Here is a 25,670-nt window from a genome sequence, read left to right as displayed (position 1 = left end):
CCAAACCTCTTTTTAGCTGGTGTGTATCCTCCTCCAGCACAACTTTATCTTTTTAGCCAGCAATTTAATTTACCAGATTGATTATTGTAGATGAAAAACCTTGTATTTATAATGTAATAATAATTGGTGCTGCAGCTGTATATCAGGTTCATTATGAAACTACTTTATGAGCAATTAAACCTGTGATCATTAATGGATGATATACTTGTTTCCCTTTTCCAGAATTTAAGTGGACAATATAACTGTACTTTGGCAGTGGGAGGAATTCTTGAGTAAATACAAATACAAAAAGTGACTTCGCAATTTATTTTTAAATACTTTTTACAATAAAGTGATTCTAGCAACTGATCGTAAATGTTCTATAATTTAATAACCAACAATTTATCAAACATCAGTCATCTATTATTTACAGAATCTAAACCCTCTATAAGGTATCAAACTAGAAGTTTGCACCCTGATGTCTCTGATGCAGTATGTTTAATGTTCCCATGTGAAGTTTTTAATGCAATGTACAATTTAAATAGATTTATTTATCAAATTTTCTTATATTTATTTCATCTAAATGTTACACTCACATTCCCTGAAGTGTACTTCTTCCTCACCACTGGCACGTTTATGTTTCTTACCAACTCCAACGATTAATCAATAGACAAACTAGAAACCAGAGGCTGGAACGTCCTTGTGCACAATACAAACAAAAGGGATTCAGTCATAAAACACTGCTCCACTCCACAGAGTATCATTAAAACAACTTAGTTCCAATGTAATTCACAGGTATGTGAGATATTTTATAAAGAGACTGAACAAAAATACCCGACTCTATGAGAATGACAGGGACTTTTTAACCTTGGCGAATTTGAATACCACCCACAAATCCTCATGTTACCAGTTGATGTATGTTAGGCCTCACTCCAGTGACGGAGAAAATCCACAAATCAACCACAGTGTGGGCTGGAATGACGTGTGTCCCGTTGAGACTGTTCACCTGGACCCAGTTTTCCAGCATCATGCCTGCCAATGACACTAAACGCACATGCACAAACACATACACACTTACCAACTGCGTGAAGAGGAGAGACAAAAACCAAGGTAGTGAGAACAGACAAGTGTGTGGTCATGTTTATAGGTTTGGAGAAGCCTGTGGCATTTCCTGATAACCCGTGCCAAATGTGTATTCCTTCCAACCCCCAGTTTGTGTCACACACCCACCCCTCCCCTCCCCTCTCTCTCTCTTACTCTCTAACCATTTAGCAAATCCATGTGAAGGTTTTCTTTGGCACTCTTTGGTGCCAGATTGGGTGTGAGATTGTAAGAAAAGGTGCCAGGAAGTGAGAACAATAACAGAGGAACTATTTGAAGCCTATTTAGAAACCTCTTCTGTGAGTAATAGCTCAATTGACACTATCAGTGTTTTCCTTTTGTGGCCATCCAAGCTTGGGGTAAAATAGTTTGCCACATATACAGGCAAACACACAGTAGATGTACCCAAACAGTCAGTACACAGTCAATGCAGAGAAGGGGGTCGGTTTATCTTTTTTTACTGGATGTCAGAGCTCCAATACTGAACCTCAGTGACCCAGTGCCTCCCCCCCCCCGGCCTGCTGCATTTTATGGTGCCGGAAAACGGTGACCTCGCTGTCGCAACTTACGGTAACTTTTTTGTTTTCTTATTGATAGAAAAAAGACAAATGGTGCCAATTATAAATGCTGCTGCTAATGTAAACCACATTCTAGTTTCCAGATTCAGGGAAGTTTACTCAGACTTGGGTTGATTGCCCTGAGAGTGTCATGAACCCAGAGGCTGCTGAGAGTGTTGGGGCTAATTTTAGAGCTAATGGTAGAATCAAAGTGTCATTGAGATCCAATACCGCTCTGAAAATAGCTTTCACTGGAGAAATTTGACGTAAATGGACGTCATAGCACTATCAAATAGATGTCAGTGAACTTCAGAGGGGTTTACTAACGCTGATCCCTGCAGATTCAGTCACGGGTCAAGTTGTTGATGCAGCATCAATCCCATGTGTCACTTCCTGCAATTAGTGGAACAAGACCAAAAAAGCCACACTCAGACATTAACTTTACCACCAATGAGTCATATACAGTTCCAGCATGAGGGTTAAGGACTGGGTGAAATGCTCGCCCTTGGGGAACATAACACTAATGGTGTTTTGCAGAAATAGCTGTATAGGTCCAGCAGTTCAATAGAAAAGCTACTGGTGAAGAAAAACATCTGCGTTTAAAAGAGGCTCTTTGGCAATGATGTTTAATAAAAAAATACCTGTCATTCAAATTACAAAGCTTCATTTGTGTCTGTCATCGTTGTGTTTGACATCAAAACAATACCAGAACAGCTGCATCAGCATCTGGAGAAAAAAGAACCAATCTGAAGTCTTTATCTGAGAAAAGTTTTACACAAATCCCCAATTCAACCCAATTATTTAAACCATAGATTTGGATGCAGAAACAATGCTGACATGCCCAAAAGATTTATATAAGATTACATTCCTACTTTCAGTACATCTGTGTGTGCACGCATCTGCTGCCCTGCCAATTTGGCAAGTCAAAGTTAAACAATAAGAAAATTACAGGAAAAATATGGATGTTGAACCAACAGATTAGGTAATAGTTTCAATGTTCAATTAAATTTCTCTGTCCAAATGAAAGTGGTTTAAATACCATGATAAAATATAGATTTTCAGCCAGTGCTCAGAGACACATGCTTTCACTGCAAACCCACGGTTTGATTCTGGCCTTTATTTCCATGTCTTCCCCTCTAACTGTTGACTGTCAACTGTCTGATATAGGAACAATAAGAGCAGAGAATAGAAAATGGAAGTAGTTGCATGTGCTGAATTGACTCAGTTAAGCCGTAATTAGCACCGTCACCGAGATGTCAGAAATGAACTTGTAAGTTGTCATAATGACTGATGCTTAGAGCAACAGAAATAAGGAAGAGTGGAGTTCTTTCTCTTATTGTGGTTTCTTCAAGTATTCCAAGTAAATTAAAAAGAGCTGTAGAACTTGTCCCTGCGTTTTCCTGCGTCTGTAACTTCTTAAGCCAGGCATGCTAAAGGCTATGACCTCGTCCCCATTTACAAGAGTCTCCTGTTACAACCTCCCCTCTAGATTATCGCCATATAGCACTCATACAAAGACCTCCCAGTCCGACACATCTCCAAGAAAAACAAACGTCTTTATGCTCTCCACCCCAAACTGTGGCCATATTGTTTCTTAGATTACCATCAGATAAACACAAATACTACCAAGTCAAGCGCACATTATGTACAACCACTCTGAAAATCTGGCGTTAGCATCTGGCTTTCCAATGGCTGCTCTGGGCATGAGATGGCAGAGCTGTCTGTGTCGATCAGGCCTCCAGAGGCGTCAACAGATTAGAAACATAGGGATCCTCAGGTCCTGGGTCTGAACTCACAGGGACACTGTGCCGCGCCGTCATGTCGTCACTCATGCAGTTAATTGCAGTTCATTCGGAGGGAGCTTCAGTTGTCTTTCTAAATCATGTGAAAAATGCATGTGTTTGTGTGTAACAGTTCGAACTCCACCATGGAGGACGAGGAAGTCCGCTAACAGGAAATAACTCGGTCATGGATTTGTTTTTATAGAGAGCAATTAAGTATTCTACTGGGAGCCCGTTTCTGCTGTACATTAATGTTTGTGTGTACTGAATGCACTCATGTCAGTCCAGTGGGTTTAAGACTGCAATAAATTGTTTAGAATAACATCATTAGAAATATGAATTTGACATTATATAAAGTAGGCAATAGATAATAAAAAAAATAGCAATTTCAGTTCAAAGGTCCATCTTTGGAGTTCAGGCAAAATAATATAAAATCACTGAATTGCATTAAAATATACTAAGACATAATGTAAGAATAGAATAAGAGGCATAAACCTTTGTTATACCTTCTTAATTATACTTGTTAATAATGGTGGTGCACTGGCGGCACCAGCAGCTACACCCCATAGTACTACTACTCATAGCAGATTTAGCCTGATTGAATTTAAGGGGACTGTGAGGCCTTGGTCTATTGAGTGCAATTTGCAGATATATTTGAGAATCACCCCCGGTTCTACTTTTTATAAACACAATGAGTTTTTATATCTCTCTGCAGGAGCGATGATGTGTTTGTTCTGCTCCCTCTGGAGTCACCTGGTCCAACGTGTGATAAAAATGAAGCACCTCAGGTCATAACAATACAACACTTTTATTGTGAATATATTGTATTTGCACAATAATCAACACCGTATTATAAACATTTTTCTTTTCTTTCCATTTTATCTTTTATACAGTAAATAGTATTAGTGTACAAATGTATACAAAATTCAGGCTAGTCAAGTTCCACAAAAGAGTAATTCATGTACAGTATTAAAGCACAATCAGATATCGGAGGGACACGCACATGCCTGCACATAGACACGGGATCCCCGGGGTAAAACACAAGTCAACACGCGACTTTGATAGACAGGCATAACCTGACCACTCCATGCCAGCAGGTCGCTGTGGAGGCGAGGTGGAGAGAACTCAACTTTAACGTGTAAAATTGCAAAAAGAAACAGAAAAAACTAGAACACTTGTGTGTGATCTTTGTGACTCGTGGTGAGGTAAGGCTATATGCAGAATTACTACTGGCAGTAGTGTTTTGTTAAAAGTTCTCTCCAGCACGCCCTGATGCTGACGGGGGCATGGACGGCGTTCAAACACAGAACAAGCTCATCCCATGACATTGCAGCGTTTCGACACTGAGCACTTCAGCATCTGCTTCACAGCACTTATAGAGCAACACAAAGAAGAAACAAGCATACGGGGGGGGAGTGAGGAGAGGAGAAGAAAGAAACAGTCGTTTTGATATGCTGATCTCATTCACAAGTCATCTTGGCTCCTGAGTCTGGTGATCCGGAAAGGGAACAGAAACAGGACTAATAAAGAAGAAGTGAGGGAACGCGAGCTCAGGTCTGGTTTAGGTTTGTTTTGAGCGAGGAGGGAAAATGACCTTCTTCTTACATAATCACTATCACTGGTTGTTTCTACTGTTGTCATACATTGGAATAACTGAAGCAGATTGGACCCATTTCACCATGTCTAACTCCAAGAGCTACACTCTGCTATAGTGCAGCAAGCATCAGCATAGAAGCATATCATGATAAGAATACATCTCTGGTGCGTTGCTTCATTCAAACAACAACACTTCTTGAGTTACTGTTTAGGCACTGGGAATCTGATGCATCAAATTGGAGACAACCAAAGCTGTCAGACCAAGAACGAACACACGTGAAATTGTGATTTCCTAATAGATTTCAATTCACGTGGGCGATCTATCTATCTATCTATCTATCTATCTATCTATCTATCTGTCTATTCAGCTAACATTCAGACTTGAATACTGGCATACACCCACATCTGAGTAATCCCTTAAAATAGACTGGCCTGCAGATTCTCTGTAGTATGTTTGTGTTTATCTGTGGTCCTTGTGGAGCTTTGGTGTCAGAGTACCGGTGTTGTCTTTAGCTCTGTACTGAGCACATGCTGCTACAATACAACACCTAGCTATAGTCACAAAATGCTTGTTGATTTGGAAAACAAAACAAAATTAAATACATAAATACTTAGGTACAGTACATTTCAAAATCACTTGAACGAAAAGGGATATTCTTCATACTGTCATTGCACGGGTTTGTCGAAATAAACAATCATTACAGCATAAGGATTTGTATGCAGTAGATATAATAAGCAACGAACAATACTGACAACTACACAAATCAATGCTGTCAGTGAACATACAGTCTTTGAATGGTATTTAGTTGGCATAGTGGGACAACGCTTCACCCTCCACCAAATAAATCAAGAGAAACTAATGAGGCAGAATTAAAGGGTTTGGTTAGCTCTTACTCTTGCACCATAGGAGAGTATTAAGGAATATATCATGGACATGAGTGCAGCTGAGCACAGTAGATGTGTCTCTGTTTTTGAAACTCATGAGGAAATGAATGAGCACCCTTTGGCATTGTCAAATGAAAAATGCTGTTATTGGTCGTCAGAAAAAAAAGAAAGTATTCTGCATATATCCTGGATGGCTTGAATGGAGTGTCCTCTTGTGACATGAGATTTTGATCAATGTGTGCGTAGATTAATGTGTGTGTGTGTGTGCATGTGTGTAGGGGTCATGAGTGTCGTAAAGACGTGAAGAGCCACAGAAGCAGCAGTTGGAGCCCGAGCATTGGCCAGTGACACGGGCTTAGGCAGGTCCCTCCTCCGCACTCAGAATCATCCTCCTGTTGGACAAATCAGCTGTCAATCAGTCGATCGATCGATGAATAAGATAAATCAGATAAATAACTTCTCCTACAAACAGTAGCTCTACCCCAACACCATCACCCCTTCTGCTGCTAACAATAATAAGGGGTTCAAGATAATTTTATATTGTAGAGTCCTATATTATATAAATAATAACCGGATATAGTTTGACATTTTAGGCAATAGAGCTTAACACAAAGACTGAAAGCTCTCTGGAGTAAAAAAAGCATATTTTCCACATTGAGGAATTAATTTTAAATGCTCTTGTAGTTTAAAAGGTGTTCCAGACCACATTCTGCTTTCTGTGCATATCCGTGTCTGTGTGTGTGTGTGTGTGTTTGTCCTCATACACCTGGCTATGACAGTGAGGGACTCGTGTCTGATGGGAGTATTCAGGATATCCATGCTTGACAAAGGCCGAGGAGAAACGAGCTGGGAGTCGTCTGTACGAAAAAGGAAAACCATTTGAAGCTTCCTCTGTTTACTCCAGTGACAGAATGGACTGGCCTGGACACGAAGAGCTGAGCTCAAAGTAATCGGACGCATGGAAAGAGAAAAAAGAGACACTGCCTTCTTTTTCTCTATTCATCTACTTCCTCTGCCATTCCTACCCTTCCTTTAGCTTCCCACCGCAGCGTAAACACGCAGGCACATGACCTAGTGGCATGTTATGTATGTGATCTACGCCTTCACAGCACAATCAAAGGCTGAGTCCACGGAGATATGGGAAATATTTGTTCTAAATATTTAGACGGTGTAAATCGTTCAAAGTTGGGTAGTAATTTGAATTTAATCTCATTAATGATTCATGCACTGTGCTCCTTAACTGATTTATCTATTTAAAATTCCCATTAGATCTTCTTTGATGCTGTATATTAAGTGTTAATGTTGCATTGCGATCCCTAAAACACTCAAAGGTAACTCGGAATGTGCTTTCCTATTTCTGCACTGTGTTTATTAGGGCTAAATATAATGGGAGTTTATATATATATTTAGTTTTTTGCTGGTATTATTTGAGTGGTTCTGGAGATGGTGCTATTATTGAAATACTTTAACACATTTAACTGCCAAGATTCAATCTGCTCTCCATCTGTTGGGGTGTAAAAACAGACAAAGAAAAAATAAATAGATAAATAAAAATAAATAAATAAAACATGCCAATAGAATAAAAGATGTAGCATTCTGTTAGGAGCATGAGCATGCAACAAAGAAATACATCCAGTTATTTGTTTTACTTATTATAGTGGGTCGTTAATGGTCAATGCTACAGAAAATATACTGTAATATATATGTAATGAGTAAATGTCACTAAATATCAATGTGATTTTGAGAGTTATTTAAGTTTTACGTGAATGCAGGAAGCTTGAATGGTTATGAAATAGTTGAAATGGATAAAGATCCAACTATTAAATGTTACATACTTCTATAATAGATATATATAAGTATATAAGTTGACATGATATCAAACCAACTGTAAGCATTGATTTATCACTGATTCACCTTTGCCAACAGCTCAGGTTAGAGGTTAGAGTCAGGGCAGAATAAGCGGTGAAGCTCCTACAGACACCAACCCTGAACTGAGCAGCAGAAACAAGACGGGCGGTGCGGAGCTCAAGGCAGAACCTCTGCTGATTGGACACAAGGGCTCATCCTACCAGACCAGAGCCGCAGCCATTGGGATGCAGAACCATAAAACAAGAGTGACAGATCATGAGCAAAAGGATCATAAAAATCAATTGAACAAAACAAACAATGCATGCAGGAAACAAAACAGTAGATACAATTAAACGAATAAATCAAATCATCAAATATGGATCAGGGTGGAAGAGCAGGCAGTGGAACAAAGCTCTGAATCGACGACAGAAAGCCTCAGTGCTGATTAAATCCAGGCCGAAAGGGACAGAGGCCAACTGGGAAACCTCAGGAAAAGAGATGTTTCCAACAATATTCTCCATGAGAAGGCACATGTGTGGTTGTTCCTTACATTTTCATTGTTGTCAAAACACGCATCTGGCCCTTTGCGGTATCTCGGGTTCTGAGCCAGCTCGCATGGATCTGGACCTTCGGCTGAACCCACATTCTCAGGAAAATGGGATTTACCATCAGCAGTGCATATTTCACACATTTCACAACAACAGTCAAATGACACACAGACTTTGAATCAGTTCCCACACCTCCACCTCGGCTAAAAGTATGCAGATTTATAGTTTTCCAGATATTACACGGTGTTGTATAAACATAAGAGAGACAGTCATAGAAACACTTAATAAACTCTTACTGCTATGCATGTTGCATTATGTGGTCAATCAGCATATATCTTTATACCTTTAAGCCATGTCATATGTCTTTATATATATCCCGCGTGCTACAGCAGCATATGGACGTAGTGGTGTATTACTAACTGGAGTCCCCCTGCTGTGACCCCATGTCGACCTCCGATGATGACACCTTTACTGTTACACCAGCAGGAAGCTTCACTCAATCCACATCTGTCAAACAGATATCCTGAATATATATACACACATTGTACATACACACAAACACACGCCTGCTCTTAACCTTAATTCAACCTGATGGCAGCACGCAGCCCGGATGAATTTAAACAAAGAAATTTAATCTGGGAGTAACCTGAGCCCGGCTTTCATATGCCGTGCATCTGGTTTACTGTTCACCCGTGAACATTCAGGAGGGACCTACTGCAAAGACCGTAGGTGTGTGTCCTTGTATTGAGAGTTTAAAGCTCTGCTGTCATATGGGGTGATGGATGGAGGGGCTGGAGAGAAGAAGAGAAGTGTAGCTCTGTGTTCGAATTTTTTTTTTTTTACGAGCTGAGTGAAAGGATACAAGGTTGTTCAGCCTGTCGTAGCGGCCTGGGGTCACATGACAAACATGTCGCCTTGGCATCAGTGATCAGGAACACCAGGTTGGTGTTTGGCAACTTCTCACCACGATACATCCTGGAGAGCCACACACACACACAGATATACATATGACAAATATATAGTCTGTATTCATAAAGTAATATACCTGTACATGCAGCTCCAGTTGACATCCAATATATATATTCCCCACAGAAGATTGCATTTACATACAGAGTAAACACTACCCAGTGTACATGTGCAGGTGTGCGGTGGGGCACAGTTGTATACACATTCGTACCTCTTCCCTGCTCCTAGGATTGTTTTTTTATGGTAGCCATGAAAGTTTCTGTGTCTGCGGTCGTTAACATTGGGGAGTAAAGCACCGGACACGTGGGACTCATAATACCTGGTAATTACAGCCATATTTAACCCCCTCAGACAGCACAAATTGACACAAGAAAGGAGGTCAGAGCAAAGTAAATGTGCAGTGGTCCGTGAACGTGTGTATTTGTGAGTTTGAAGTGCAGCCAGAGAGAGAGAGAGAAACGGAAGAAAAGCAGATAAAAGAGCTTTGGTGCCTCCCTCTGCAATTCCGGTCACTGACAGATCAAGGTAATCTGTGGCTGATCAGAACCCATCAGAAAACAGCTGCCAGAAAACAGGCTGGAAAACAAGAGGAGAGGCCAGGAAACTAACACTGTGCTGGGGCCATCCCCACAGACCATTAAACAGGAGGATGTTCAGGAAGAAGAGACAGTAAGAGGTGGAAACTCTTTAAACAATGCATTCACCACACGGGTGGACAGCACCACTGAGATGAAGCACACACTGTACACATGTGCAGAAACATGCACTTACCTGGAGCAGTTTCCACAGTCCAGGACACCTGAGTAGGATCGTTCATCGTTGTCAAAAAAGTACTGAGTCTGCTCCGTGATACAGCTTTCCTTAAACATGGCGTCTGATATTTCTTCCTCTGCTGACTCCACTGAAAATGAGAGACAGATTCAATACAGACAAGGAAGGGAAGGATTACTAACAATGTGTGAGGGGATTACGAACACGGTTTTCTTCTCAAAATGAGGCTGATGGTTGTGTTTTACTCAGTCACAGCTTTTATTGCTCACCTGCTTCCAGAAGGTTGGGGAAAATCAGCCCATAGATGAGCTGCTGGAGTATCGACCTGGACCCAGCAAATGAAAAAACAAAAATGAGTCATGCATGAGTCAACACACCATCTTTAACTTATTTGAGTTTAGCAACCAAACACTTTATAATAATAGCCTCACATCTGTCTAAGGCTGGAATCTCTTCTTGGGAATAATTGATCATTAGATTCCGAAAGATGATTATATTGCAGTTGGACAGACACACAGGTGGTGATGCATGTTGAATGTTGTGTAACTGCCCTTGTGCGACTCTGACCGGGCAGCCAGCTTCATCCCTCAACAACATACAAGCAAATGCAAACTCCTACTCTAATGCACTAACGCACTCCCACTCCCACCCACAAAACACAAAAAAAATGAAAGAACCAAAAGGCAGCAGGAGACAGGCAGAACGTGAGTGCTCACCAGGCAGCGGTGGAGGCCCACCACCCGACACTGAGCAGGTCTGCAATGGTAGGCTGGAGAGGCACAGGAGAAGAAAGTCATGGAGAGTAAATTCCAAGATAAAACCGACAGGAAAGGTACAAAAATCATGACACTTTTGTTTATTTTATGTATAAAATCATCAGCAGATCATAAATAAATCATGATCTCTTTTTCGGGTCATATCCCATCCCTTGACAAAATTTTATGGAAATCAGTAGTTAGTTTTTGCGTAATCCTTCTAACTAACAAACAAGAGACTAGAACATAACCTCGTTGGCGGAGGTATTTACAATATTACAAACTTCAAGAGGTAATAGTTTTCTATCAACGTTTTTTTGTCCCCGCCAAAGTAAAAGCTGGGTTATTCTATCCATAAATGTGTAAATGTGAGTGTCTAACCACATAGACGGAGCGGGGTCCTGCTGCAGCCTTGCTGTCCTTCTCTGGGTCGCAGACCGACTGGTAGTCATAGGTCTTGTTAAAGGAGTAAAGGGACGTGTTGACCAGGTTGATCATCAGCACCGGGTCCACCTCGCCAAAGAACTGACCTATCTACATGAGTTAATGCACAAATCAGAAAACCAGTCAATAAAGGCAATGTAAGAGTCTGTTTGTACAAAATATATGCATCTTTGTCTTAGCCACCACCATCACCATAGCACGTAGGAAATTTGCATGTACACGTCAATCGGGACGAGCCCAGTGAGTTGTTTTTCGACAGCCTGCCATGCTTATGTCATAGCGTGTGCTGCTGACTTGACCTTTCACCCTTAGATCAAGTAGATTAGGTGGAGCGTGGGTTCAACAGTGTCCCCATGTGTTGATGTGATGTTGCTGTCAGTGTGACAGCCGGGTTTTCAGCTCACTGAACCGTGACGCCAGGTTAAAGGTGAAGCAGCGTAAGATAGAAGGAAGATTGCAAATAAAAGTCTTATGATGACAATCAGAACAGGTCACTTCAAAGTTTCAGAAGCAGCTTCGGACCAGGATGAGCAATCTGGTGTTTGTGGAAGCAGTTTTTGACAGGATTAACTAATTTACAAAATATATAAAATGGAATTAATCACTTTTTCTATCAAACTGCAACAAGACAAGTTTTTGAAAAGATGCGTTGGATTGGATATATTACAACTGTGCGACCATTGTTTTGTATAATGCAACATTCTGTCTTTTGCTTTACTTGTTTTATTTTACATCCATTTTCTCTTTGTAAAGTAGTTTGTAATGAGTGACATGAGGCACACCGCCTTTCTTAAGTTCTATCTGGTAAGTACCGCTTTCTGTTTTTGTATGTTATATTTAAGTTGTATTTTTTGGTATCCATAATTTATGTATCTTAATGGTCCTTATGTGCGCTGTACTTTTTGTTTTGTTTCTATATTAATATTTCTTGCAACAACCGAGTCTGACTAAAGCCTCAGATGTATTTAGTTTTCACCGTGAGTCCTATAAGATTGTTGTTTATATTCACTGTGAAAAACTCAACAAAAAGGTTTCGTGACTTGATGACCTGATAAAAGCACAGGGCTGTGATCTTTTAGCTGTAGGTAAAATATAATAATATATAACTGTTGTTATACAATGGCATAAAGGCAGCCAAATATTTTGCATGATCCCCATTGGACACAAAACGTATAACAGGATGTGAAAACGCGATAGGACGGGGCTTATTCTAAAGTTTGAAGAGCATAAACTCTATGCCAGACAATGGGACTGTTGGAATGGATCAAAGGGAACAGATGTCCTTTCTTCGCTGACATGAAATGTTGCAAAACCCTCCGTATATCCTACCTCTGACACACAGGGGCCTCCAGCAGCCTGAAAAAGTGGAGGCAACGCAGCCTCGCTGACTTCTCGGATACACAGGGGACTCAGCTCACTACAGCTTCCATGACTGACTAAAACCCATCAGAACCTTCCCTTTGATCGTCCTCCAGTGGCTAGCGCTTTGCTTTACTGGGGAAATGGATGTTCTGTCGTCCTACAGGAGCTTTCAAACCGTTCTGCGCTAACAGGCCATTCTCATAATTTAGCCGAGCCATGAGCCCTTTATTTGACCTGTATATAAGATTGATGGATTCCTGTGACAAAGGTAAGACGATCCAGAGGTGGAGAAATGCGAGAAATATGAATGTTGGCAAAGTCTTGATTTTGACTTAATGTTTTATTGACTGATGATTTACCCATTACTGCTATCAGTGATGGTTCAGAGAAAAAGATAAGTGGTGCATACATGGCTATGATGAGATAAAGAGAGGGGCTGATGGTTGCTCACCAGAGAGATGTACTCATCCTGATTGGACATGAGAAGAAATCCTCCATCGTCCAGGATCACACAGTCGACATGCTGCAGGGGAAAAAGATGAAGACTTTAAAAATCCTACATGTGGCCATGGTCATGACGAAGTGGAAACTGAAAATCTGATTTTTTTTAGAGGAATGTATCAGTCTCATTATCTAAAAGTCATAAATTGTAGACTCATACAGGTCATAAGTTTATTCCATTGGCAGAGACTTATTTTATGTGTCACAGTAGGCAGAGGGGATTTTCCACAAACCAGCAGATTGGTTGTTGATCCCCGTTTCACCCAGTCTGCAAGGGTAAGCCCAAGTCCTTGTACAGGACACTGGACTCTAAACTGCCCGAGAGCTGCTCTGTCGCAGTGTGAGGGATGTGTCACAAAAAAGTGCTGCTGTGTGAATGTGACTTGCAGTGTAAGAGCACGGTCACACATAGGCGAATGAAGCAGTGATGAACCTTCGCACCCCCTTCACTTCTACTCTGTGCAAGCCAGGGGGCCAATAAAACGATCGCTTACTGTGGTGAAGCAAATCTGCAGCTTGGCTTTGCGTGGAGTTCAATTTTGGTGAACTTGACTAGTCACAGCCTTAAACAACAGCAGCGACGTGGTTTGTGGTTGACCCCACTTGGCCGTCATTGGTTGTAGTTTTCATCGTGAGCAAATGAGACCCTGAAATTAGCTGTGTGGAACCAGTTGCTGCTGGTACTTAATGACAAGCTGCTCCACTAAAGATATGCTCCCTGACTGGGAGTGAGTCAGGAGACTGGCAGTGAACATGCGTAAACTGAAAATGTATCAATAACAAACTACAGAACAACACAACTGATTTCTGTGTGCATCACATCCTGCACCGCACACATTCAGAAAGCAACGATTTGTATTTCACTTTGCAAGGCGATTATAAATTGTAATTGCATTCGTGTATTTGTGATGGTGATCCTTAAGTGCTTTGAGTGGCCATTAAGACTAGATAAGTGTATATAAATACAGTCCATTTAGCAATATTGTAAAAAGAGATAATAATCAAACTTAAATAAGAATTACATTGCAGGCAAAAAACTTATCACAACTTTTCTTATCCTTTAATGCAATATGAAAGTCCTAATCAAAGCTGTTAGCGTAGCATAGAGAATGGGGATGATAAACATGTTCAAAGCAAAAGATGAAAATGGATTAGTTCCAGTGAGCTGTATTTCTGTACCTTGTCATTCTTCAGACAGCCACAGATTTCATCCTTGCACTAGGAGGTAGAAAATAAAAAGTTAACCATTGGTGGAGCGAGATTTTTCTCAATCATTGGCCGTCAAGGAGCCACAACTTACACAGAGGAGCCAATTATAGGTCCAAAACCCATCTCCTGATTCCACGTTTCTATTCTTGTTAACTTTGAGTAAAGCTACACGTCATTGAACATACTTTGAAAATTGTTGCTTGTTCAAGCACATTGTGTTTTTCAAAGATGCTTGGAAATTAAAAAGAAAAACTTAATATATTGTCATATATATTGTTAGTAGTGTAAGTGAGTGAAAAAAAACACTACTGACAGGACAGACCAATGTCATGTAGCCAAGACTAATACTCTACGTGGCTAAAGGTGTCAGAGATTATACAACACAAATAACCTTTATTAAAACAAACTTACATTCAGTTTCAGAGTAGCATTCATGAAAGAGTTCATCCAGAAGGAGATATTGAGTTTCACTCCAACCACTGCAGAACCAAGCACAAAACAGACAGAGGGATGAATGAGCCGTTGGATCTTTTCATTTGTGTCGCACCACAAGAGACACTCGGTCTGGTATCAGCCAAACGGACCTGCTGGTTTGAGTGTGACTTTGTCGATGGTGAGGTCCACTGCTTTGCTCACGAGAATACATGGCTCAGAAACAGGCTCTCTTCCCTCCGCTGCAGTTTAGAGAGGACACACAAAGGAAGAGAAACAGCAATCATGGCAATTTGTCTGAAGTTATGTTGAAAAGGACATGAAGAGAACGAGCAGCACAGTTGGAATTCAGCAAAATTGGTCTCATCTATTTCGGGAAATTCTGCACATTTTTAGCTGCTTGTAAATTATGCCCGTGGAGTGGAGAGTCTGTCAGGCCGATACATGTGTTAATCCAGTCAAGTGTGGCTATGGCTGCGCTACACTGACATTTGCCTGTCCTGGTGTGTGTTAGAGAGATCAGTGCAGATAGCAGGAAGAATACGGGGCGGGAGGGGAGGGGTGGGCAGGGATGAGTGCTGAAAGACACAGCGGGAAGAGATGAAGGATTAAAGAGAGTGATATCAGAGGCCTGAGAGTGTGATCTCTGCCAGCAGGGTTGGGATGACGTCCAAAGGCAGGAGAGAGCAGGATAGGCTCGGTGCCAGACCACACTGAGGATCATCGTGCACGGAAACGTGTGCACACATACACATCCTTTGACCCCTTTCAAAAAAAAAACTTACTGTTGAAAGCTGGAGCTGTGAAAATATAAATTTCATTGTCCAGGGTCCTTTTGTAGAAACTGGACTCGTAGGTCTCATGATTCTCGCTCCACTCTTCCGCAGCACTGGAAACATTAATATAGACACATAATGTTATATATGGACAGTTATATGCATTAAACACAAGAGTGAATGTGTTTGATCTATCTGAACCTTTTATATTTTAATCTGCAGCCAAATGTCAGTCATCGAAGACAGTGCAGCTGATATATGACAAGGGCACGATCCATTAAAAGCAATAACTATTTCATTTTTTTTTTTTATTGTCAGGAGGAATACACATTCATCTTCTGCTGGAATGTTATATTCTGGCAAAGTGGAGGCCCCCAAATATAGTTCAGACTCAAGCAGCTGAGAGGAAATTGAGCAAAAATGAGCTGCGTTTGGCTGCTGGATTTGTGGATTTGACCCACGATCCGTAAGGGCCTGGCAAGCTCCGGGATTTCAGCTGAAAGTGTCTAATCCTCCTTGTTCTGGAAAGTAACCCAGTGGAGCAGGTGAGTAAATGAGCCAAAAGTGCTAAACCTAAGAGTATTACAGTCGGTGTCCGTTTTCATCTCACATCACGGAGACATTTGGACAAAAGTGGCTGTGCTATTTCAAAACGCGGGAGCTAATTCGAGAAGCGAAAGCTGAGAGGCGAGAGAGGAGAGTACCTTCGTGGGTAGACCCGCGTGATTCCTCCATCTGTGGCTACAAACCTGGCGACAATCCCATCCCTGAGCGCGAGGGAAAAACAACAGCCAATCAAACATCAAAGTGAATCACGCAGATGCAAAATTCGCCCCAAAGAGTCGCCCATCTCTACATCCCCTAATGTTTAACAGATACCCTGTGTGCATTGTGTGCAAAGAGGCAAACCATGAGCGGGAAGACAGATGTAATAATTGTACTTTCTTTGCATGTCTTGGCAGAGCTCAGTGTGTTTGGGTGTGATATGCATTTTGTGCTTTTGCTTTCATCGCGTTTCACTCGTTAGACGTGATCGAATCACCCAGAGCAGAAAAGAATGAAAGAAAACTGGCTCAGTCATGAAATAAGCATCGGCTCTGGTCATATAGGTGAAGTAGAATGCTACAGAGTGAAACAATGTGTTAATGAAGTCTGAGACCTACTCTTTGCATTGCAGAGATGAGCAGAAAGGATTCACACTTACACACTCTGCTCATTCCAAAGTTGAACCAGTTCAGCCGTCAGACCTGCGTCCAGGATCAGCCGACTCACGAGGGACACGTTACCTGAAAGACAAATTTTACAACACCACAATGACGGTGCTTGATAGAGAAATATGGTAATGGGAGCAATGGTAGCCTGTTATTTAAAATATGGACAGGGCCAAAATGAAAAAAACATATGATGTGCTTTTGGCTTGCAGAGGGATTTCTGCAGTAAATCTGTTCAATGGCCAACAGTGAGAATAATGGGAAGACTAGTGATTAAGTGAATGAAGGTGAAAGTCCGGCTCTGAGAAAGAGCAGGTGTGTTTAACCAAATCCTCTCCTCAGACACATGAGGGGGGAAAATGATATTGTCAAGAAATCATAAAGTGGGGAGAGGTGTCTTTGTCGGTTCTCGACTTTGTGAAGAACTGGCTGTTGTAGATTTAGAAGAGAGGGGATAACAGCGTATTGAATTAAATAGAAAAGTACTTTGAGGAGAATGATATGTGCGTGTTAAGTTCAAAGTAGTTCCAACACATCGTCTATATTGAGCACTGTTTTAAATCATCTCCATAACTCCATAACTTTTCATGAAGACTCAACATACTGCACAGACTGTAGCAAGAAAACCATTAACGCCTGAGTATAAGACTTGACCTTGGGTTAAAACGGATCAAGGATACCTCGATCCATTAGCTTGATGACGGTGGTGAGCCATACTAGGCGTGGGATCCATTAGATGATGATGAATCATTGTGAGTCACTGTGTAGCATGACAGCCTCAGGCTTCTTGGAAACCCAGTCGATGTGGCTGATGTCACTGTGCTTATAGACAACACTAATCTAATAAGCAGAGTCACGCTTTGACCTTCAGCTGTTGACCATTGTGAGATCAGGGTGGAAATTCTACCAAGACGGTCAATAAAACGTATCAGGCACGAGTACATACTCAAAAAGTTCCACTCTTATTTCTGCACAACATGACTCACATGCTTCTGGAGGGGTTCTTTCGATGAACTGGTTGAAGTCGAGGAGAAACTGGGTGTTGTTGAGTGACAACTTCAGCTCTTTGCAGTACTCCCTGAAAAAAACATTATCGATCGGTTTCAATCCATGCCCCCAGATAGCATCTGGACTTCTTGTGGCCCGGAAAAAATGCACGTGAACCTAAAACAGCTAATGTGGCCCACGTTTGTTGTGGGTGTGTTAGTTTTTTGGCAAACTTGCGGTGCTCTGAGGCAAAGTGTAATCCTGATGTTAACCCTGAAGTGGCCCATGTGGTAAATGGTGAATACGGCCCAAATAGCACAAAACTAATTTGGGCCACCTTTGGCACCTTTGGTTGACATGTGGTATTGCTATAGCTTACTAGTGGCCCAGATCTGACAGTGGGCTGCCCAAGTGCCATTGCTCCTGGCAGTAAATGGGTCAGATGGCAGTGTGACTGTGTGACTGTGTGGCCCAGAACTATGTTGCTGTGTGGGATCTTATTCATTCTCAGCGTTAGGTCATAATGAAAGGGGGTTGTACAGTAGAGTAAGGGTCACTCACCTCGGAGCGATGTAGGTGTGACCAAATTCATCAAACCTATCCAGCTGCATCGTCTCCATAGCTTTTGGAAACACAGAAACATCTGGTTCAGGCTTATAATTGACAGAACTGTGAAGTATCCCATATTTATATCACCACAGTAGGTAGATCACAGTGAGTGCAATAAAGATTATTCTCGATTTATGAACTGATACAAGAAATCCCACTGGTATTCATGCTGTGAGATTTTTTTAGTCCAGACTCACTTGACAATTCAATGGTCATATCAAATTTTAAAGAAAATGCAGCGTGATACATGGACACATGTAGTGCACATACTCTATCTTAATGCCCCCCCCCCCCCCCCATACATGCATACACATGCACGGACACATACAATATTGGCCAGATATGAGGTGATGGATGAAGGTAGAGAGAGTGGATGGAGGTGCAGCGGGGGGGGGCATGAGAGAATAACTGACTGAGAAATACTTGCCTCCTTGCCCTGTTGTGACCCCAGGGAGAGCGAGATGAGGGGAGGAGAAAAGTGGAGGGGGGGGAGACAAAGGATGATAAAAATCCATTCATCATGTTAGAAGTGATGTCATACCTCGGAAAATCTGCTGAAACTCATGAATATTTCTCACAACTTGTAATAAGATACTAATCTGCAGTGGAAACTCAATATATCTAAAAGACAAACTTTAAATACAAAGAAAGATGGAGTGCACTTTCTAGGAACATGGAAAATTAAATGATAAGTAGGGGGGGGGGGGGCTATATTAAGACAACAACATGTAAACATAGAGTAGTAATAAAAGGAAATTACTTCAGTCGATGCGTTGTCTGCCCTGGCTCTGGATTTCATTTAAAATACTGTCTGGTAATTCTTATCTCGTAAATGACATGACAGGCACCGATGGCCATCATTCACTGCTCTCTTAAACTGAAGACAGTTTGGACTTGGCCTTTAAAATATATGAAGTCGTGCGGCGCAGTCTGCAAAAACAATTACTGAGCACTGAGCTTCCTCGGGGTCATGGAAATCTGGTGCAGGATGAAACAATGTCCTCCACATAAAACATAACAGGCAGATTCATTGTCCTTCTGACACTAAAGACTAAGCGGGGTGTCGATAAGTCCAATTGCTTTCCACACCATACTCTTGCTCTCTATTTTTTGCTCTTTAATTCTCTGTCACCGTCTCTCGACAACCCCCAGTATCAGGTCATTTATTCAACAAGTGCTGTACTTTAACTGTATGGGTGAGAAAAAAAACAATCTCTAAGTTCATCCATCACACCCTTGGCTGAGGAACCTCCCTCATGTATTAGCAGGACAGGTGGCTGCAGGAAGCACCTACTGCAGGGAAGTGGTAAGATGGATCGAGGTAGAGGTGGTCTGGCTCCAGCCTGAAACTCTACACGGCTGTACAGAGAACTTTAGAGTCCCCAAATCCCTATCGGAGCAGTCTGTGGCAGCAAGGCATGGTGTGTTACTTTCTTTAACAGGCCTGTAAACGTTCTGACAGCCTTTATGGCACAGTGACAGACTCGTTATGGCAGAGAGGGAGTGATGCACGGGCCGGAGCGCTCAGTCACAATCTCATCTGCTGGAATAACTCCGCCATTAGGAGTTTATGCTTTGTGGCGTCACATCAAAGTTATGAAAAATTCACTAAAGCCAGATGGCTCTGTGCTGAATCCTGTGTTTTTCTACTAATTACAGCCCTTGATCAAAGCATCCATCCGGACTTCTATAAAGGGATCATTAGCATTCATGCTCCACTGTCGTCCATCACTAAATACTTTGTGAAATACAACCATGCAAGCAAGTAAAGTAAGTAAAGTAAAAAATATGCTTATGCAGGAGAACAATTAGTACTTGCCCCAAGTAGAAGCTGTAAAATCCCACGTAGAGGCAGCAGAGAAAGGGAAATGTGGCATCAGACAATGCAAAAAAAGATAGAAATTGTGACAGTTGCATACACAGCTCAGTGTGGGTGTATATCATTGAGTTTTATCCTTGTGATTTATGAGAAAATATTAGTTGTGTTTTGAGCTGTTAGGAGAAGCACCCACGGTGAATCATTCAGCGAGACAGCCTTGAGAGCGCAAAAAAATAAAGTAAGCTGAAGTAAAAGAGAAAAACGGAGGGAGGGGAGAGAGATGTTCGGAGAAATAAAGAGAACGAGGTGAGGACAGATTTACAGATTAGATAAAGAGACAGAGAAAAGCAAAGAACCTGACACAGAGAGAAAAAAAATCTAAAAGTTAAGTCTGTCTGTTTCCCCTGAAGATGAGCCTGAGGACAAGGAATTATAGAGACAGAAATACTGGAATTTACTGAAAAAGAGTGGAGGAGAAGATAAGAGAAGTTTGGTACTGTAGGCGAGGCGATAACGAGCAGGGAGAGGAGGTGAGGGAGGTTTCGTCTTGTCCTGAGCCAGGAGGAGGGCCAGTCGACGGGAGTGAAGAAGAAGAGGAGAGCAAAATGTGGACAAGATCAAAAGAGCCAGTGCTTTGGGCTGGGTCGGGCAGAGGGGGGGGGGGCATGTGGATGAGTTTGTGTGGGAGTGAGGGGCCGACTGAGCAGCGGGTTACACTACAAAAGACAAGCACAGTGGGGATCCGCTGATCTGAGCAGCGAACACAAAGGAGTGGCTCTGGCGAGGAGCAAGAAATACAAAGCAAGTGGAGACACTCAAGTGCACAACCCAAAGACTGTAGCTGAGAGATAGATGCACGTGTAGGAAAAATAAAACCTGATTGATGTGTTATACTCACACATAGCTTCTTTCATGTCTTCCCCTAGTTTAGCTTGAATGAAGTGTTCACTGTATTTAGGCAGGGCGAGAGCCAGGCTGCAGAAGAGACAAACAGTCAGAGTGATGATGATGATGCTGATGCTGATGAAGATGATGATGGCATTTTACGGAAGTTATTATTCGCAGGACATTCAATATCTTCCAAAATGTTGTGTGAAGCACTTTTAAAAAGTGATTATATTGTATTTCTAGAAAAGATGCACATCCAAAGTCCATGATTGAAATTCAAAAACATGTTCTTACTGTTAATGTTTTTCCTGTTAACCAAACACAGTCTGATGTTAGAAACAAGAGAGCGACCCCTGTTGGTTCAAACTGTGTCCTCCATCAGCAGCAGTGCTCTAGCTAGTGACAGTGGGTCGTCCTCAGTCAAACAGCCTAGTGAAGTATTACAGCATATTACAGACTTGGCTCACTCACCTGTAATCTGTTCCATTGACTGGTGCCCATGTGTAGGTCCGGATTCCTCTATCTATGTATCTCTGCCAGAGATAATAAATCACACAAGAACTGGCATTCAGAACTGATTTGTATTTCTAATGCCATGTCATTTTTTTGTATCATTTATTTTTAAAAGCCCCAACTTGATCAGTATTTATTAACATGTTTAGATTTTTATTTTCGATTGAACAAAAACAACCCAAAACATGATCCATATATATATTTTTTATTTTTATTTGATTTTTATTCATTTTTTATTCATTTTCAAAAGTAGAAAATATGTGTGTGTTTTCGTCAAGTATATTAGTGGATGGTATTCTATTGTCAAGGCAAAAGGAGCTTAATTACAAACAGCAGTGACCCGTTCTTCTTGTAGCAGGGATCAAGGTAACTTTAAATGTGCACAAACACATAATGGTGGTGGAAAGAATTAGGTTTACATGTTTTAGATGTAGGTTTATTGATGTAATTTTGGTTAAGTAAAAAAAAACAATAACCTTAATCTGATAATTAACATAGGTTGACAAATTGGCAAAAACATTCCATTGTAGTTACAACACTATCTTTATAGTGTCCCCTTTACCTTATACAATTAATACAATGTTGCATTAAACATATATATTGATGTCAGCCACAGTTTGTGATAGGAAACCAATAAAAGATGAGACACTTATAAAGTTCCCCAGCAGCGTATTTTCTCTTACCTCATCCTGAGTTTTAACCAGAGTATGAATGGTGCGTTCGCCTATCTCCCCGTCGATCATCATTTTCCTGATCTACAGGGAGAGATGGAGACAAAGACAGTTTACTTTCAGTCACACTGGATCTGATTCACAGAGTATCAGCTGATTTGACAACATTCTGTGTCATCACTTCATCCTAATAAGTTAGGGACACTGAGTAAATCACTAGCAGAGACTGGACATGTAGGCTTTATTGGGAGACATGAGACATCTGGTACCTGTATACCTGCCTGATGTGTATCTTGTGTGTGTGTGTGTGTGTGTGCTGGTATGAAGAATTCCATATATTTGCATGCTCTACCTCCACTTTGATGTCATTTTCAAGCTCGGCATCCAGAAGGTCAAGAGTTACAGGTTCCTGGAATTTAGGATTCTGTAGAAAGGGAAACACATGACACGACTTAATACGACTACACGCAAACAAATCAAATGACACATGATAGGATTGATGCCAAAGAAAGAACCCTTTGCTTAAGGCTTATCACGAGCCAAGTTTGACTGGAGGCAAAGTTTATGATGTAATAATAACCCACATTCAGATCACTCCATCGAAAGCGTGCTGAGCTGATACAGTAAAATATAAAATGCAGTGGACCATTTTACTCGTTATTCAGCGATGGGTTTTTATCATGGCAATCAGCCACAGAGAGCAATTTCCCTCTACGACTTACTAATGCCATTGCATAAAATAACGTATCGTGGACATCAATTATTTGAGCAACAGTGTTCTTTTGTGTTCAATACCCGGAGCAGTGCCAGTTATTTTCCTCTACATGTGAATCTAATCAAATCCCAGGTGTACAGAATACAGCGGGTACCACATGGCAGCTTTTTGACAACATATCTGTGACACCAGACACAGCCGATTTGGATTTGATACAAAGTGACACTGCACCCTATTAATGTCCCCTCTTAAAAACCCTATACGTCTGAGTGGCTTTATGGTGGTATAAAAGGGTAGCAGTAATCTAGTGCCTCTCTATAAAACAGCAGTACATGGAATCTGATACTGGTCTGTCCTCGAAATGTGGGGTGATGCGATGAGAACATAGTGTGGGTTACTTTCAAGAATGTATTTTGTTGCAGGTTTACGGAATATATGCCCTTAAACGTTGGTTTTATTCCGTTAGATGACTGAAAGTGAGTATTTTAAACACTTAAATGTTTAAATTGTGACTCTGGATGTGCTAAGTAGACTGAAAGTGAGGAGTCACTCTCATCGTGATGTGTAGTCTGGCAAAAAGGATGAAGAGACTTTTTCTTTTCCTTTACCCTTCATTTCCACAGCATTATGTTACAGTAAAAAAACAGTAAACAAGAAAGAAATATGTGAATTTAGAGTTCCAAAGAACATTTGCACTTTGTTGGCTTGCCAATAATCCTCCTGAACTAAAAACAGCACCAGAGAAGTTTACACCCTCTGATTTCCTAAAGCTCGCAAGGAAGCCGGCACACAAACTAAAAGGTTGCACTTCTCAAAGTTTCCAGACATGTTGGTACAGTGTGATGTTATGTATATACATTATTGGACATCAGTAATTGGCCAAACCTCCCATGTGTAGTAAATTTGTCTGCCCCCCCCCCCCCGGCTAGATTAACAGGCAGATCTGCAGTCAGCTTGCAATTTGACTAAAAAGGTAGCTATATGTATCCAACTTTAACAGCACAAGTACTTCTACATTTCAGCAATTACTGCCTATTTAAAGTGTAACTAATTACAATTATTATTATTTTCTATTATAAATACTATGTTACAAAATGACTTGTATTCTGCTGTTCCCCAACACTGCTAGTATTTAATAAAATTATCTCTAGACTTTTGATTTCATTTTAAAAGGAAGCTAGAGCGTTAACTAGATGAAGTGTGAATCATTAACATGCACGAGTGGAGTACCTTACATTTGGTGGTAAGTGAAATGAAATGGAGCAGCAAAGGAAGACGATGAAGATGATGCATGTCAACAAGAAAATGAGAAGAGAAAGAATGAGAGATCAAGCGATGCGGGGCTGACACAGAATGAAACATCAAACACACACAGGCAACACGGCAGGAAACGGGAACACTGGATGGTGTGAATGGAAAAGTGAAAGAGATCAAATAAGAAATATGGAGTGAGAAAAGAAGAGCAACAAGACTGAGAAGACAGGATGAGAGGGTAAAAAGAGAGACTTGTCAGCAAGAGATCCGATGAGGTGAGCTGAAGTGTGAGATCAAAATAAAAACAATACTGCAACAGGGGAGTGTGTGTGTGTGTGTGTGAGAGAGAGAAATGAAAGGGAAATGTTGAAATTGCTCAAGGTCACCATCAGCATTCACAAATTCTGATTCACTAAGACAGCGAGTGATTGACTCTTACACACAACAGCTGGTGGTGGTGGGTGAGTGTTTTTGTGCGTGTGTGTGTGATTGCATAAAAGTGCCAAATACTATCCTCAAATGTTTAAGACCATTAGGAATGACATCCAGGTAAAACCTATGGAGGTGTCTATAGGTGACAAACAAATCACCAGTGTATCTCCCTTAATTTATTTTAGTATGAAACTTGCCACAATATTTTCCAACACAAACACAAATACAAAATTCACACACATGAGAAGTTCATCCACAGCCGCTGCAAAAAGTGCTGCTGCTGCTGCTCTACTGCTTCTATATCTACAATGATAAGAAAAGCTATGGGGAGACGATACAGAAAATTCCACACTGCTACGTTTAGGGACCACTAATTCAATGCACAGCACTATACCTCTACTGTCTCACCTCATGAAAAGTGACAGCATACTTATCATTGAGCCTGAGCTTCCTGTTTCCAATCCTTTTCTGGGAAAATTATAGACACAGATTCATAGTGATGCATTTTAAAGTCTACAAATGTTTCACACTGTGCTGTGGGAAATTATCAAAGCCCATTATCACAAACACAGCACTTATCACTTGTCTACTATCTCTAGAGTAATTTTTGTTTTTTTCTCCAGAGAGAGAACTAGTAGCATATTTTCATACACTACTAGTTCTGAACCAAGATCTGAACTTAAACTTAACTGCGCTTTGAGAAGAGTGGTGGATTCTCTTGATTGATCACATCGTGGAGGGTTGTGAAATGATGGATGGCATGTGAGTGTGTGTGTCTCCAGGGATCCAGTGTTTCAGATTGAGGGAGGTGCTCGCCTCTGAAAATCATGACCCCCTCAGTCCTGGCCAGCACATGGCCACGGAGCGGCCTGTCAGAGCTTGCATTGCCTCGGGCTGAAGGCAGTGAGAGGGATTTACTGAGGGGTGAGTTGGAAAAGCTCTCATGGGGGTCATGGCTAATTTCTTACATCTTAATACCTGCCCGTGGCTAGTTGTCCCGCTGCATTCATATGAGGAGTTAGATGACTCAGGGGGCTTGTGGTAGTTCAACACAGGCGAT

At 41.3% G+C, this 25,670-nt stretch overlaps 1 protein-coding gene across 3 annotated transcripts in view; it reads right to left on the bottom strand.

Moving 5' to 3' along the window:
* Positions 1 to 4,210: 4,210 nt before the first annotated feature.
* Positions 4,211 to 25,670, bottom strand: part of LOC117762737 (voltage-dependent calcium channel subunit alpha-2/delta-1) — a 61,968-nt gene continuing 40,508 nt past the window's right edge. The window contains exons 19-41 of one of the 3 annotated variants that reach the window (XM_034587308.1): positions 22,562 to 22,633; positions 22,222 to 22,293; positions 21,497 to 21,558; positions 21,036 to 21,112; positions 20,138 to 20,149; positions 18,746 to 18,754; positions 18,271 to 18,331; positions 17,709 to 17,800; positions 16,716 to 16,797; positions 16,216 to 16,278; positions 15,521 to 15,624; positions 14,888 to 14,977; positions 14,715 to 14,782; positions 14,274 to 14,312; positions 13,045 to 13,116; positions 11,169 to 11,321; positions 10,749 to 10,801; positions 10,302 to 10,357; positions 10,033 to 10,162; positions 9,158 to 9,270; positions 8,298 to 8,380; positions 7,814 to 7,964; positions 6,167 to 6,291 (exon numbers count right to left, since the gene is read on the bottom strand). In XM_034587308.1, coding sequence (XP_034443199.1) covers positions 7,845 to 7,964; positions 8,298 to 8,380; positions 9,158 to 9,270; positions 10,033 to 10,162; positions 10,302 to 10,357; positions 10,749 to 10,801; positions 11,169 to 11,321; positions 13,045 to 13,116; positions 14,274 to 14,312; positions 14,715 to 14,782; positions 14,888 to 14,977; positions 15,521 to 15,624; positions 16,216 to 16,278; positions 16,716 to 16,797; positions 17,709 to 17,800; positions 18,271 to 18,331; positions 18,746 to 18,754; positions 20,138 to 20,149; positions 21,036 to 21,112; positions 21,497 to 21,558; positions 22,222 to 22,293; positions 22,562 to 22,633 — 1,683 coding nt within the window. In that variant the 3' untranslated portion in view covers positions 6,167 to 6,291; positions 7,814 to 7,844. Of the gene's footprint in view, positions 6,292 to 7,813; positions 7,965 to 8,297; positions 8,381 to 9,157; positions 9,271 to 10,032; positions 10,163 to 10,301; positions 10,358 to 10,748; positions 10,802 to 11,168; positions 11,322 to 13,044; positions 13,117 to 14,273; positions 14,313 to 14,714; positions 14,783 to 14,887; positions 14,978 to 15,520; positions 15,625 to 16,215; positions 16,279 to 16,715; positions 16,798 to 17,708; positions 17,801 to 18,270; positions 18,332 to 18,745; positions 18,755 to 20,137; positions 20,150 to 21,035; positions 21,113 to 21,496; positions 21,559 to 22,221; positions 22,294 to 22,561; positions 22,634 to 25,670 lie in introns of all 3 variants that reach the window. The other 2 variants (XM_034587309.1, XM_034587310.1) reach the window with 2 other exon arrangements.

Source organism: Hippoglossus hippoglossus, chromosome 6, assembly GCF_009819705.1.
Source record: "Hippoglossus hippoglossus isolate fHipHip1 chromosome 6, fHipHip1.pri, whole genome shotgun sequence".
In the NCBI taxonomy this organism is placed as follows: domain Eukaryota; kingdom Metazoa; phylum Chordata; class Actinopteri; order Pleuronectiformes; family Pleuronectidae; genus Hippoglossus; species Hippoglossus hippoglossus.
The sequence above is the reverse complement of the archived record's forward strand: the minus strand, read 5'-3'. Positions and strand labels throughout refer to the sequence as shown.